Genomic DNA, 14,555 nt, shown 5'->3' with positions numbered 1-14,555 from the left:
AAGGGCATTTCAGCCAGGGGTATTTACAGTGAGCCAAAGGAAATATATTTGTTGCATATTCAGAAGAGAATATACTGAACAGCTCAATAATGGAAAATGAGTTGTAAAGTTGATTGTGTAAATTGGATTGTAGAAAACTACAAATAACCAGATTCTTAAGCCTGGGGAAGCCAGCAGAGGATACTGAACTTGACAGTAATATTATGAGAAGCGTAGTTTGGACTGATGAAAGATAAGAGGTAGGGTATTTAATAAAGAATTATTTTAAAATATAGATTCAAAGACTTTAGAATTAGAAGCTCCTTCTCTAAACAACTTGATCTCATTTAGGTAGAAGAGAAAACTGGGACTCAAATATGTAAAGGGAATTACTAAAGAACATGATAAACTTTTTTTTTTCAAATTTTTATTTCATTTTCAGGCAGCAATGTATCATTTCAGACAAATTTTTTCTCCTTAAAAAAATTGAAAAGAAAATGAATGTGTTAAGGCAATTTTACAGGTATCAAAGTATATCTTTGGGGCTAGAAACACATTAAAGGGCATAGTTTTAATGCAATTGATATAAAACTCAGGACTGGCCTTTGATAGGCTATTTGTCTTAGATATTAAACATCCTTTTACATTTATGAAAACAGTATGCTAATAAATAATATCTTGCTATATTATTTGACAACCAGCTCTGTTATTTTGATTATATTAAACGGTAGCAGTAAACATGAAAATGTCTCATAATGAACCGATAAACTTTATTATTTTGTTGCTGCACTTATCACTAAGGCAGCTCACATCATTTTTACATCATTTAATAGATTCAACATGTTTTTAAGGCTACTGACATTTCTGCTGGTTTTGAGTGGCTTTTAATGTTTATTTACACTTGTGTAAGAACTGAAAAATCTCATCAAAAGGCAGTTGCTTATTTCCATTAAGGGGCCATGAAATATGGACAGTAATATATTTTTATCTGAGTCTGACGTGAACAAGACGTATGAATACTCATAAAATCTGAAACAGTGAGTCATTTGCTCAAGATATTTCCTTAGTAGTAACAACTTTTAGCCATTATTTAACTTCTTTCAAATTACACAATAATTACCAATGACCAAAGTCTGCTAAGGGAAAGTGACATTAAACAAAGATCAGTTGCAATTTAACTGGTTTTGGAAAATATTTCAGGGTTTCTGCAATGTTGTAAAACTTCTTGAATATCATTTGAAGCATAAAATATTATCAAATTTGATGCATGATTATGTAACACAGAGTTCCAATCTGCCCTCAAATGCAGGGATGTTGTTCTATAGGCAGAAGTCTATGTATGTATTTATCCAGTGAATGTTTGTTGAGTGCTTTAATAACTGGGATGTAAGGTAAAAAGTGATCTTTGGATATGGAGGCAGAATCCTACTGCTTGTAGTGCCCATCTTCTATGAAGTTATGAAAGTCCCTCAGTTCTTTCACCAGGACAGACCAAAGTAACCTGGAGATTCCATGTACATTTGCATATCTTAGAATAAATGCCATGCCTTAAAGTAGAAGAATAAATAAATTGTCAGGGGAAATGACCAGGCTACTAGCTTGGTATATATGCATACATGGAGAATTATGGGATTTGAAGTCATATTTTATGAAAATATAGATAAAGATGCTGAGCCCATAGAGTGCACTAATTCCCTAGCCCCCATGCAGATAAATCCAAGGAAAACGTTCAGCTAAATCCGTGTGTGTGTTTGCATGTGTGCACATGTTCCCATGTGCTTCCTTTAGACGCCGAGCACGGTACCTCCCAGACAGAAGAGATGAAGGCAGTCAAGTAGACAGTCATTGATGGGCTTTAGTATAGGTTCCTTGGGGCCTAATGCCTCAGGGTAGTGGCAATTTTGTTTAAATATGATTATTCTGACAAGATTTTAGAATTTAGCTATGGCAAGCTCACTTCACTAATTTTACTTGACTCTAAATTCCTCTTTCCCTTCTTCCCTTGCCCTTCCTCCCTTTCCTCCTTCCTTCCTGCCTTCCTCCACTTCCTATTCCTCCCTCTTTTTTAATGTGCAAAACTTTGCCAGTAAGGACTTTATAGAAGTGGGCAAAGGATGCTGTCTAAAGAATTAAATTTGTAAAGATAGTGTGAAAATAGCAAAGATGAAACATACCACCACTTAATTTAGTGATCTATCCCATTTCTATCTTAGCAATATTCAGATATTTAATTCAGAAGTTGTCTGGGAAACTAAATTATCCAGGCAATTATTTTAGTACTCCGCTGTATTTGTTACTTAAATAGTCACTAAGAGTAACTTTAGTTCTACCAAAAAAGGTAATGAATGTATGCATTGCAAAAGTGATTTTTGAATATTTTCATGTAAACACATTATACTATATGTTATTGGGACATACACAAGAAAGCAAAGGATAATCAGAAATTTCTGGACTGCTCTATTATCTTTTGTTTAAAAATTAAGATTTTAAGTTACTTAAACACTTTTAAAGGGCTATACCCAATATATAGATAAATTAGGCTTGAATGCAAAGGGAGGAAATCATTTACCTTAAATTCTTCTTAGTACTTTGCCATGAATTTGAGAAAAGAACTTCAAAAGACTACATCTACTGTTATAATACAAAATATTTATTATAAAAATTATCACATTTCTCTGTACAGAGCCTAAGAAGAAAACACAATATATACATCAATAATTTCAGTGGGCCTAAATATTCATTATCAATCCACTAGAATCCTAAAGTGCCTAAACAGATTTCCCAAGTACCAATGTAGACTATTTCTATTTCATAGAACTCCATTTACAAGGCTGATGTTATTGAGATACCAACATTTCTTTTTAATTTTAAAGATAGTTCACAGTGTTTGGGTTAATTAATTAATCAATTGCTTTAAATATTTGGTAAATACATAATTACATGCAAAAAGTTTTTTAATTTCAGTCAAAACTGAAATGTCAAATAGCCTACTGCAATTAGCTTTATGCTCAATAAATGCATGAGCCAGAGTCCCATCAAGAAAAGTCACTATCTAGGACCCCTGATGATAAAATCTGAAATGCACACAAACAGTTAGGGGCTTCTATGGCTACTACCAGAAGTACATTAGGCCACGACAAAATTAAACGCACATGTAAAATTCATCATGTAGACAGTACTGATTATTTTACAATATGGAAAACTCTAGTGTTTTCTATATCCCAATTTAAAGATCAATTCGACACAGATAAGTTATTGTCTCATAAAAGCCTGTTATCTTGCAAGAATGAGAACCATTTAAGGAAGACACAGTGTTTTGAAAAAGACCACTTCATCCTCTTGCCAATAATTTGTCCACAAAAATATGAATCATTTCTCAAACTAATTTTGTGAGGAATATAGCAAGATGCTTACCTTCTGTTTTACTCTCTCCCTCCCTCCCTCCCTTCCTTTCTTGCCTCCTTCTTCTTCCCTTCCTTTCTTCTGTTGTTTCATTCCTTTTCTAAAATTAATGAGCTAGACTGACCTGTCAACCTTCATATACTTTACCTCCCCAAAAGTTTCATATGCATTACAGGCTTCATACATTAGCTATCAATTCAGTTATTAACAAATGAAAGCATCCTCGCATGAAAATGTTTTCCAGGCTATTTGTTAAAAAATATTCCAAGAAGTACTTAAATTCTAATGTTTTGACCATTTGATAAGTAGGAATTTTTTTTACAGACATGTTAATGCGGGAGTGTAGAAAATATAATGTAACAAAAATATATCTTTTTAGGCCTAGAACATGGATGCTGTTGGATTACCACCACTGCAGGGTAGAGAACAACTCTTCCTACTGAGCTGGGTTCTGAAAGTATGCTTTCTTTCCCTAACACTGGCTATTCCAATCTAATGTTTCATTTATAAACAAAGCAAGATGAGAGATTTTTTTGCTGTTATTTTGGCAATTCTCTCCCTTCAACTGCCAACATCCTGAGTTCAGTGCATATCTTAAAACTCACCCAAGACTAGGTAGGCACCTGGCAATAAGTGTTCATTTATTATGTGAAGTATGAATGGGAAAAGCAGCATAACAAAGGTGCTATATTTATCAGAAGAGGCTTTCTTCTGAGTTTTCACATAGGTCCGCTGTCTTGGCTGCAACCGTGAATTAATAATGGAGTTACTCATTCCTCCTCATTCAAAGTGAATGTTATTTTGTGCAGCAGCACATACTTTATCACCAGCTCTTCCTCCGTAGATTGCAGATATATATATGAAATGTACATTTACATACATTTCTAATCAGAGTGTAAACGAAATGCTAATCCTTCAAATGGCAGGAGAGTACTAATATACTGACACTTGATATTTAATAAACACCAATATCTTATGACATCAACCAGAGGCTTGAAATATCAGTCTAGTGAGACTACTGGCTCGTATCTTCACTTGGCTCTCTTTTCCATTCTTGGCCATAAAGAGATGGAAAACTGAGGCTTATTTCTTCTTCAGGATTTGATATAAGCTCAAGAGTTATTCTAGGTTAAAAATAACCATCTGGTGGTCTGTTCACTCCATAGTCCTGCACTGACTGTGTTCTCCTCAATCACAGACGTGAGCTCTGCTCCTCTTCGCACCAGTGTCCTGACCAAGGAGTTTTTGTGGCTGTTGTTTGTTTCTGAGGAAATGAGTTCACACCCAAACATTCAGGAAGCAGCCCGGGTACAGACCCACATTGATCCCTTGAAGTGTCCTGGGTGTCCCCCTTCACAGAGCCACTTTTTCCTTTGCCAGGTTCTTTGGTTCCTTGCTTGGGATGCACCAGTCATCAGCCTCAGTGCTCATCTGGTAATGTTTGAAGGCTGATTTGTTAAACACTGGGAGTTTTTCTACAGACTCCGTAGATAAAGCCTGAAAGAAGAGGGGGAAAAAAAAAAAAAACCAATGAAATTATTCATGGCATTACTTGTCCTTGAAGTGATTATTCAAAATAAATTCAGAGGTGAGTATTCAAACATTCAAATATATTCTTTTAATTAATTTAGTAATAGCACACCAGAGCCCACAGTAAGCTAGGCACTATATAAAAAAACTTTTAAAATAAATATTATCTTTATCCCACAGGGGCTGAAGTAGTATATCTGTAATTATAAATTAGGGAATAGAATTTGTGTTCCGTATTTACACACATCCCTTGTTTGGATATAGTTGATGTGATAGTTGAACAGCAAAGCTATTCTTTTCAGGCAAAACCTTTGTATCCACGAGAAAGGGAGAGTCCTAATCTGGTATTATTAATTTATTAAAATCTACAAATCTATAATACATTAATCTTTACCAATATTTTGAAAACTTTTGTTCATTTAAGAAACGAATGTGTTGACTATTTCAGATGGTCAAAGGCCATTTGGCAAACAATTCCCTTGCACCAAGTGGGAGCCTAGAACTTCAATGTTTTACTTGCTAACATATGTAAATATATTTTCAGTCGAAATAGTTGACAAATGATGAACAGAATCAGGACAGTGACCTTAATGAGCAAATCAATAAATCAAAACTTTATCAGAACTAGAAAAACATGTAGTTTTAAAGTTTAGGCAGGTAATGCCAGGCACCTCACAGACAGCCGATGAGCAATCAACTCTTCTTTGCTTGGATTTCTAATAACGTCAACTTAAGGTCTTGAGTATCTTGCTATCAGTTACTTTCTAGGCTGAAACATTATTAGAATATATTTCCCACAAGTTTAAGTAAGACAAAGTACTGCTATTCTCACAGATGCCTAGAGGTGTTGCTTTAAAAAATTCATATGAACGTCTCTGCACTTGGAAACTAATATGTTTCTTGAGAAGCAATTTTGCTTTACTTGAGGCCCCACTTCCTTTTTGGTAAGTTCCCATATTAGATACTAAATAGTATATCTACACATACCAAACAGAAAATAGAATGATTTGTGGTCATTATTTGCATTAACTCAGTTTGGGGCATTCACTGTGGACCACAGAACTCAGGGCTGTAGAAGCAGCAATCTTTTCAGAAATACGATTTTTTCTATTGAACATAAAGGATACCTTTAAGTAGATGATAGCATCTGTTCCATATCCCGACAAAGAGTAGAGATTCAGATCTCCTTGAAAGTACTTGGCATAGAGACGAGAAATTGGCAAGCCATAACCAAAACCGGCCTAGAGGGAAAGATCGGTTATTGGTCAGCAGGTGGATGTGATCATTGAAATACAAAATGTGGGAGGTTTTCTCCTCCCTTATACTGATGTCCTAGAACCTAGATAAACATCCTGCCAATCATACACTCCATGTAGAATTGTCACCCTTCTCAGCTTGCTTTCTTATTTTTTTCTCATATCCTGCATTCCCAGTTGAGAGTGATTAACTTGCCTAAATAGTTCCTTGTAATCTTTGCTCTACCTTTGGAAGCAGGTAGCTGGGATGGACTTAGCCATGTAATAGGTCTTACCAAGGGAGCATTTCGGGAATTATCCATCACAGGTGTTGGTGCTGTGGAGTATGTGTAGCTGAAGAGACGGTCAGTGATCTTCAGGGGAACCCCACCTCCTCTGTCTGAAATCTGAAACAAACCAGCAAGTCATCAGAGCTACACATTAAAAACAAAGTGCATTTGTTTATATGAAAATGCCTTTTCTTCATTTAAAAGTTACCTGGTATATATTACTTTGATCTATTGATCAAAGCAGAAAGCTTTATGATTGACTCTTAATTCTCTTGAGAGAGACTCAAAAGAAAAAACAATGGTTACCTTAATTGTCAGATCTTCTTTCCCCAAGACAACAATCACTTCAATCGGTGTAAGGGAAGGCCACTTTTCCTGGTGCTCAACTGTTGCCCTCATAGCATTCTAAGGAAATCAAAACCATACGGAATTCAGTGGCAGAAGAATGAGGGACAGTAAATAACTGCTTTTTATTTTTAAAATAAAAACAGCACAAAGTGTAATTCAAAGTTCCTGTTTTTTTAAGTTAGTAGTAAAACAGCTCTAAATAGCCATTTATGAATGTGTCATACAAGATATATAATGAAAAATATTCATTTACCATGTTATATAGCTCCTGGGAGTAATGTCTAATGGAAAATCAATTCTGCTGGCTGTCAAGTTCTTATTTGTAAGCTTAATTTAAATGTAGAAATTGGTTTTTAGAGTTCATTTCCTGGCTCTCTCTTTCCTGTCTTTCCATTACATTTTACACCCAAGCACCAAAGACTATTACATAACAAAGAAACGGTGAATCATTGAACCAATTTATTGGCTTTTATAAAATTTGCTGGGAAAAGGTTGTTACTATTTAAAAGGATAGCAAATAATTCTAAATTAAATTTCAACTTGCATTTGATCATCATCTTAACTTTTACCAATGATGGCAAAATAACTATAAGTTGGACCATTCAATTTATCTTAGAGTACAATCAACAACTCGCATTTTCAGACAGCTGGATGAATCTCATAAGGTAAAGTTTTGGCTTATTTTTCAACCACTTTCCTCTCTCCCCTTCTTCTGGTAGGTTATTTGCTTTCTGGTTTCTATGCAACATTAAGTTCTAATGATTAGCCACAGTGAAACAAAACAGATCGGATGTTGTAGCCCAGTCAGTAGCTCCTCACACTGACATTAGATTATGTTAGGAAACACTGAGTTCTGAGAAGAGTTACAGTAGAATTAAGAGGCAGAATTCATGATTGTTTGGCTTTCTCCTCATGTTCAGGGGGCTCTTGGAAGCATCAAAATGCTTCAGGTGTTTTGCTATGTTTTGTTTTAAGTACAGAGTTTTAGTCTGCTCCTTAGGACCAGGACAGGATTCAATTCTTAGCACCTGGCTTCCCCAGACCAGTAACACCCACATCGTCTGAAAGCTTCTTAGGAACGCCAATTCCCAGACCTCGAGAACCAAATCTCTGGGACCAAGCCTAAGATTCTGTGTTTTAACAACCCCTCCCAGTGGTTTGAAAGCATCCTGAAGTACATACAAGAAGCAATGCCCTCCAGTCTTGCTAGAGAAAAGTGTGAACTGTGGACCACCACCATCACCAGTTAATTAATTGAAAACTCAGAATTTCAGGCCCCAGATGCACTGAATCACGATTTTCATTTTAACAAAACCCCCAGGTGATGTAGATGCACATGAAAGTTGATCATTGAAGGAAGTGACTATCTTCAGAGGATTTTCTAGACTTAGAATGGGACCCTGCTACCTGCAAGAATTCTGGACTTGAAACTCTGGATTTGGAGTCTAACCAACTTGCGGGAGTATAGGTAACAAGGCCTCATACACCGAACCCCCATGACCTTCCTTAATAAATGTATGAATTACTAGTGCTTTGTTGGATACCTGAAAAAATAATGGGAACAGGGAACACTGATACATCGTGAATAATATGGCAAATTCTCAAAAGAGTGCTGATGAAATAAGGAACGACATGTAACCTAACAGAAAGAAGCATTAACTGAAGCTTCTTTCTGTTAGCACAGAGCATGCTTGGATAAGATAGTGTGGCTCCTATTTACTGGAAAATGATAAAAGAAATAAAAATGCTACCATTTAAAAAAAACAAAATTGCAATTATTGTGGAGTGTCATACCTTGAATAGTTCAAAAAGCATATGATGAAGGTGAGAAGGAACGTACACAATATGAATTGGCTGGTTTGGAAATTTTCCTAGAAAAAATTAAACTTGTTTAGAATTGGTAAACAAATATTTCATTAAAATAAACTTCTATGTCATTTGACTAATAGATATTCTTCATCCCCAAGAATACTTCCTACCCTCCTCACTCCAAAATCCTACCCTCCCTCTTAAACAGTAAACCCAACTGGCTTATTTTCCAAATGCTATTACAATTGCTACCTCGTGCTCTTTGATTAATTTTGCATTTCTTTATATAATGTGTGCAACAAGGGTGATCTAAATCAGATTACATGGATTATTTGTTTCTATTTTCAAAATTTTTGTATTGGATCATTTCAGAGTTAAAATTATATTCATTTTAGGAATAAAAAATAAATGGTAAGTGTCTATAGTATAACACTGAAATTAATGTTAGCTATAATTTCATATTTTGAATGCATGGGAAAATAACATCTGATTAGTCTTTATTTTTATCACCCCAAACATTAAATCTTGTACACTAAATATGCCTCAATTCTACCAACAGTCTAAAGGAAACAGAGAAACAAAAACTGCCTAATACTGTTTGAGAAGAAAAACAACAGTATTATTCTTTGATGTTACAGGCCTTGGCAAAGTTTGAATCAGAAAACACAAGGCCTGGCACAATTCCTTCTTTATGTTATCAAACAGTCCAAGCAGTTTATCTACAAGTATTAGGCAACAATGCTGCTAATGCTTAAGAGATGTTTTCCAATCTTTATTTGTACTCTTATTTTTAGTTTAGCAATTATTTACACTTCCATAACCTGTGAGTTAGGCTACTCTTAATTTGAGCAACTTGATTTTATCTCTCACCACTAGTAAACACTGTTCCTGTATAACTTGGAAAATATGTTTACTTTGAATTCAAATTAGAAGGCTACTCTAATTTAAGAATACTTTCTTGCTTTGCAAAGCAAAAGGGATAAAATAAAAATAGTGCCTTGCATTCATCATGTTAATCACTTCAGTCCATGTGGGGAGAGCTCATCTTTTAAGGGACACTAGAGTGAAAGCTATTAAAGTATGCTCTGCTTCTAAAACAATAGTATATACTTACACTAGGGCAATTAAAAATTGTTGTTGTTAAGATTATTTAACATGAGATCTACCTACTTAAATACTTAAGTGCTCAACATAGTATTGTTAACTGTGGGCATGATGTTTTATAGCAGATTTCTAGAGCTTATTCACTGTGCATAAGTAAATTTTATACTCATTGAATAGCAACTCTCCATTATCCCCCTCTTTCCAGCCTCTGGCAACCACCATTCTACTACTACTTCTCTGAGTTGGACTATTTCAGATACCTTAAGTGTAATCATGTAGTATTTGTCCCTCTGTGATCGGCTTATTTCTTACAGTACAATCTATTTTGTTTCTCAGGTCTTATGACTAACCACTTTAGGAGGCTCTCTCTGCTACCAAGGAGTTTCTCCTACTTCTGGCCTCCCTATCCCTCACATTCTGTAGGAAGCAGTCTTTCTTTGATCTAAGATAGTAGAATTTAGTTAGTACTCTAAATCCCAAATTGTTGGTTCAAACCATTCTTTATGAATTGTTATTAGCAACTGAATATGCTTAATTAGAACTTCCCAGTTGAGTTGAGCCAAAGAGAACTTTGGCTTCAGAAAAAAAAATGTGTACAAAATTCTAGGCAATTTCAGAAGGGGAAAAAGGAATGCAGAAGTTGCTTTCTATTTACAAGAAGTAATCATACTGGGAGAATAATGAATTTTCCAGATTAAAATACATTTTATTTATAGCTTACCATTCACTTGTGTGAGCTTTAATTCTGGAGATGTTAAATAATACTGATCACAAAGCATCTTTGAACACTCAAAGGCATCTGGAATAGAAGATTTTTTATAACAATGACATGAATTTGTACCAAGTAAAATTTTCAATTGATCTTTAGTGTGTGTAGTAGCAAAGGATCTTCAGAACAATATTTATTAAAAAATACATAGAACACTTGGAATATAAATTCACTCACCAAGTCACCTTAACTATAGATATGTTAGTCATATAGTGTACATTTTCAATAAAAGAAATCAGAAATCCAGAAATTACCTTCGACCACTGCTACCACATCACATTTTGGATCAATGCTTCCAATGTGGCTTGGGTTTCCTGTCTGGGAGTCACTAAATATAAGAACTATAAAAAATTTAAAAAAATTTTATGCAAATCAGGATGATAATTCAAACTACCAGTAAGAGAGAACATCACCCACCGAATAATGAAGCATCTAATTAAAGTGTGGCTTATATTTTATACCCACATCCATATCTCATGACCACAATGAACTAACTTACTGTGCTGGTTCATCAGCATCCGGGTAGAAATACGGTTCATGTAAAATCGATCCAGGAAATACTGAAGATTTTGATTGGTGATTGGATCCACTGTACAGGCATCTTTATACTCTATGATTCCTTGTGCCATTGTAGGAACTACATTGTGGTGTCTATTTCGAACTTTGATGAGAATATCTACAAAACTAGCCCAAAACACATTTACGGTTAGTGAAGTTCAAATAAATTTCATTCATTTATGCTCCTTAGATTACTTCAAAGAAGGCTAAAGCATTTTTTTAAGTACCTATCTAAACAAACAATAAAATGCTTGGATGAGGCTTTGTTAAGGTCTCACTACAGATTTGACTACAGTAGAGGAGATAGTATACACGGATTTATTTTGCCTCTAGCTTACATGTGAAAATGCCAGCTTAGGTGACTGGTATATTCATTCTAGGTGTTTATTAAGCCTTTTCTTTGAAAAAAAAATTTAAAAATGAATTAATCTCGAAGTTGATTTCAGAATGCCTTGTGAAAAAAAACTTTCAAAATTTCCTGTCAGATTTAGAAAAAATTCTTATTCTTATAGCTAGAAAGTTCAGCTACTCTGAGAGAATTGTTTACTCTCCCAATGATACTCATATGTATTAGTGTTATGTAATAATATGTAAATCCTCCTGCAAATAAATCTAATCATTTGACCAAATGGATAGTAAAATAAATTTCCTTAAAAAAAATCCTCTGAACTTGTTCATACTCAGTATCATTTTCAAAGCCATAATTCTTTATCATTTTTTGAAAAAACCAACAAGCCCAAACTGGTAATTTTCAGGGACTAATTATTTATTATTCAGGATTGGAGCTCCTTTAATTTAGGTCCAAAAAAATCTTAGGGATATGTCTGGAAATAGTCAAAGTTTCCAACACTTGTTCTAATGCACAGAACTTACTCTGATAATGCTTTCTGGTCCTCTGGGCTTCTCTCATGGAATTCCACCAAATCCATCAGGCTCTGGATGTACCTGGAAAGTGACAGGTGTACTTTTCAAATTATTTGAAACAAGAAAGCAAGTATCATGTTTAAAATCAAAACTTTCCTACAAGATATTTAGAGAATAGTATGTCTAAAAAGAAGAAAGCTATGTTTACATTCTAACTTTCTAACAGAAAATTTATGTTTCTTTAATTCTCCCATATTCCATTCTGTTTTGTTTGGCAAATGTTTTCATTTTCTTACAGCAAAGGCATTTAGAAACAACTTTTTAAGAAAGTCTTCATATTTTTTCTAACTATATTCATTCATAGGTGAGTAGAAGTCTCGAAAGCAGCAAATCTTTAATAAGTATATAATACATTTATTTATTGACTTAAAGAAGAAAAAGCTGTGCAGTCAGTGGATTAGGGTGAGGCTCTGGCGAGTTATCTGCCTCCCACACCTCCTGTCTCTGCTCTCTGAAAATCTACTCTCTTGAGTTGTCTGTCCTTTCTAAGCCTCAGTATTCTTATTTGCAAAATGAGACAATAATAATATTTATTGAGTGTCAGCTATGTGCTGTGTACTGATCTAAGTGGTTTTTTATGGATTACCTCATTTAATTACACTTAAATATCCTTCTGAGGCATATACTTTATTCTCATCAATAACAAATGGGGAAATTGAGGCACAGAGAATTTAAGTCATTTGCCAATTATTCCACATAGAGGCAGAGGCAGGATTTGAACTCAGAGCCTGTTCTGTTAATTGTTTGTAAGTAACAAAGATGAGGCCCTCTCTAAATAGTAGTCATTCCTGTCTATTTCTAGGATAGGATTCTTTTTGCAAGATCAAATGCTGTCTTTTATTATTTAAAATACAAAACTAAAGTTGTAACTGTCAATTACTTTTATATTTCTTCTAGAATAAAAACTGTATTGTGAAAGGATCCACTTTTTCCAGGGGAAAAAAAATGTGTCTTTATAGATTTATAACTGCACTTATGATGACTTACTCTAAAGCAGTTAAAAAATACTTTAATCTCACAAAAGTATTTACTGCTCAAACCACCTGTTTTCCAATTATGATGTTAATACTAGAATTCATACTTAGATAACTGTCTTGACAGTATCCACTGTTTCAGAATAGTTTCCCACTTACCAGCTTTTAACTAATTGCACTGAAGAGGTGTTTACTAATGGATCTGGGAGGATATCAATTTCCTTCAGGATATTGGCTAACCTCACTGGCAATTCTTGCCGCAAAAATGTAAAAGATGTTCTTTCACATGCATTTTCTGAACCTGTAGTAAATAACATTTATTTAGTTTTTGGAAAAAATATGTCTAAATGATACATTTGAATAGCATGAATTGTTCAATCTATTGAACACACACACATATATAATAACATTGCATTTCACCCTCAGATTACTGTTCATAGATATTTTGTTTCTTTTTTCTTCTTTAAAAACGATCAAAATAACAATTGTTTTCTTTTTTTGAAGAGGATTTGCTTAGTATTCATAAAAAAGTGCCAGACTCAGTCAACACAACAATGTCAATGAGACGTCGTTCACAGAGTTCTAGATATGAAATTGGAGCCGGGGGAATAAGAGGGCAGGTAGGAGTCATGATGTTTCCAGACTAGTGATAAGTAATATAACATTTAAATCCTTGAAATTTCCCCTGTAAGTTTGCCGCAGAAAGTGTGTAAAAATATGGAAACCGTAACGGTAAAGAGACAACGAAATTTGTTAGGAACACAGAGATGTACCCTATGGAGGGGTACAGAGTAGCTAAAGGGTAAAATCTCAATTAACCTGAGGCCCACTTTACAGTATTAGGAATCTTCTCCAAGAAGTATTATGCCGTAAGAGAGGAGATAAAGCTTCTAAATCTTTGTTAAATAGTGACTGGAGGCAAAAAGTATTTTGACTGGAAGCTTTGGATAGAAAAAAGAGTAAAGATGAGCTCAAACCATCCAGCATCATCGGGGCTGCAAGTGGCCTTGACCTGCAGGAACAAACTGTCAGAAAGAAAACTGGTCTAGGAAAAGGCGAGGTGCGCCTGAGTCAAGGCTCCAGGGCTCAGCAGGAAAGGGGACCCCTTAAGTTTTAAGCTGTGAGCCCAGCCCTCCCCGCACTGAGGCTTAAAGTTAAGGTCGCGCCCCAGCACCCCCGCCAGCGCCCTGCATCCCAGCTCACCGAAGTCCAGCAGCTGCTTCATAGACAGCGGGGACGGGCTGTAGCGCGAAAAATGCTCGACCTCGCGGGGCACTAGGCTGGCGCCGCTCAGCGAGCCGGCGCTACGCATCACGAAGCGGGCAGCCTTCATCTTGATGCCCACCCGGCTTGGAGGGGCTGGGGCTGGCTTGAAGGGAGAAGGCTGCGGGGAGCAGAGCCTGGGCTCGAGGATGGGGCGAACAGGCCGGTGTGCTGGCGGGCTTGTGCACTCCGGTCGGGGCTGCTTCGGGATAGAGGAGTCCGCGGGTGAGTCGGAAGAGCGGCGAGTAGCTGAAACTCAGACTTGCGTCTTGCCACCACTTGGCCCCCTCGCGTAGTTTTATTCATTTCCCCCTACCCTCCCCCCGAACCCCAACGGGGAGGAGTCTCTGAGACTAGGAGGTGCGTCCGG

The 14,555-nt window shown here is 35.8% G+C and overlaps 1 protein-coding gene across 1 annotated transcript; it reads right to left on the bottom strand.

Annotated features, from left to right (window-relative positions):
• Positions 1 to 2,608: 2,608 nt before the first annotated feature.
• PDK4 (pyruvate dehydrogenase kinase 4) lies at positions 2,609 to 14,445 on the bottom strand. The gene is made up of 11 exons (XM_017674819.3): positions 14,126 to 14,445; positions 13,082 to 13,223; positions 11,898 to 11,969; positions 10,966 to 11,150; positions 10,721 to 10,807; positions 10,419 to 10,496; positions 8,579 to 8,655; positions 6,743 to 6,841; positions 6,443 to 6,553; positions 6,039 to 6,152; positions 2,609 to 4,878 (listed from the first exon to the last, which is right to left on the bottom strand). Exons 1-11 carry the CDS (start codon positions 14,253 to 14,255, stop codon positions 4,735 to 4,737), a joined length of 1,239 nt encoding a protein of 412 aa, XP_017530308.2. The 5' UTR covers positions 14,256 to 14,445; the 3' UTR covers positions 2,609 to 4,734.
• Positions 14,446 to 14,555: the final 110 nt, after the last annotated feature.

This window comes from Manis javanica, chromosome 6 (genome assembly GCF_040802235.1).
Source record: "Manis javanica isolate MJ-LG chromosome 6, MJ_LKY, whole genome shotgun sequence".
Lineage (NCBI taxonomy): Eukaryota > Metazoa > Chordata > Mammalia > Pholidota > Manidae > Manis > Manis javanica.
Note: the sequence above shows the minus strand (reverse complement) of the source record. Positions and strands in the feature narration are given on the sequence as shown.

What these genes read in the sequence shown, in the direction of transcription:
- PDK4 (XM_017674819.3), bottom strand. Translation starts at nt 14,255, where the DNA reads ATGAAGGCTGCCCGCTTCGTGATGCGTAGCGCCGGCTCGCTGAGCGGC. An exon ending in GACCAGAAAGCATTATCAGA is followed by an intron (nt 11,151 to 11,897) that starts GTAAGTTCTGTG and finishes GTTTTGGGCTAG; the next exon opens with TTTTGTAGATATTCTCATCA. An exon ending in ATGCTATCATCTACTTAAAG is followed by an intron (nt 4,879 to 6,038) that starts GTATCCTTTATG and finishes CTCTTCTTTCAG; the next exon opens with GCTTTATCTACGGAGTCTGT.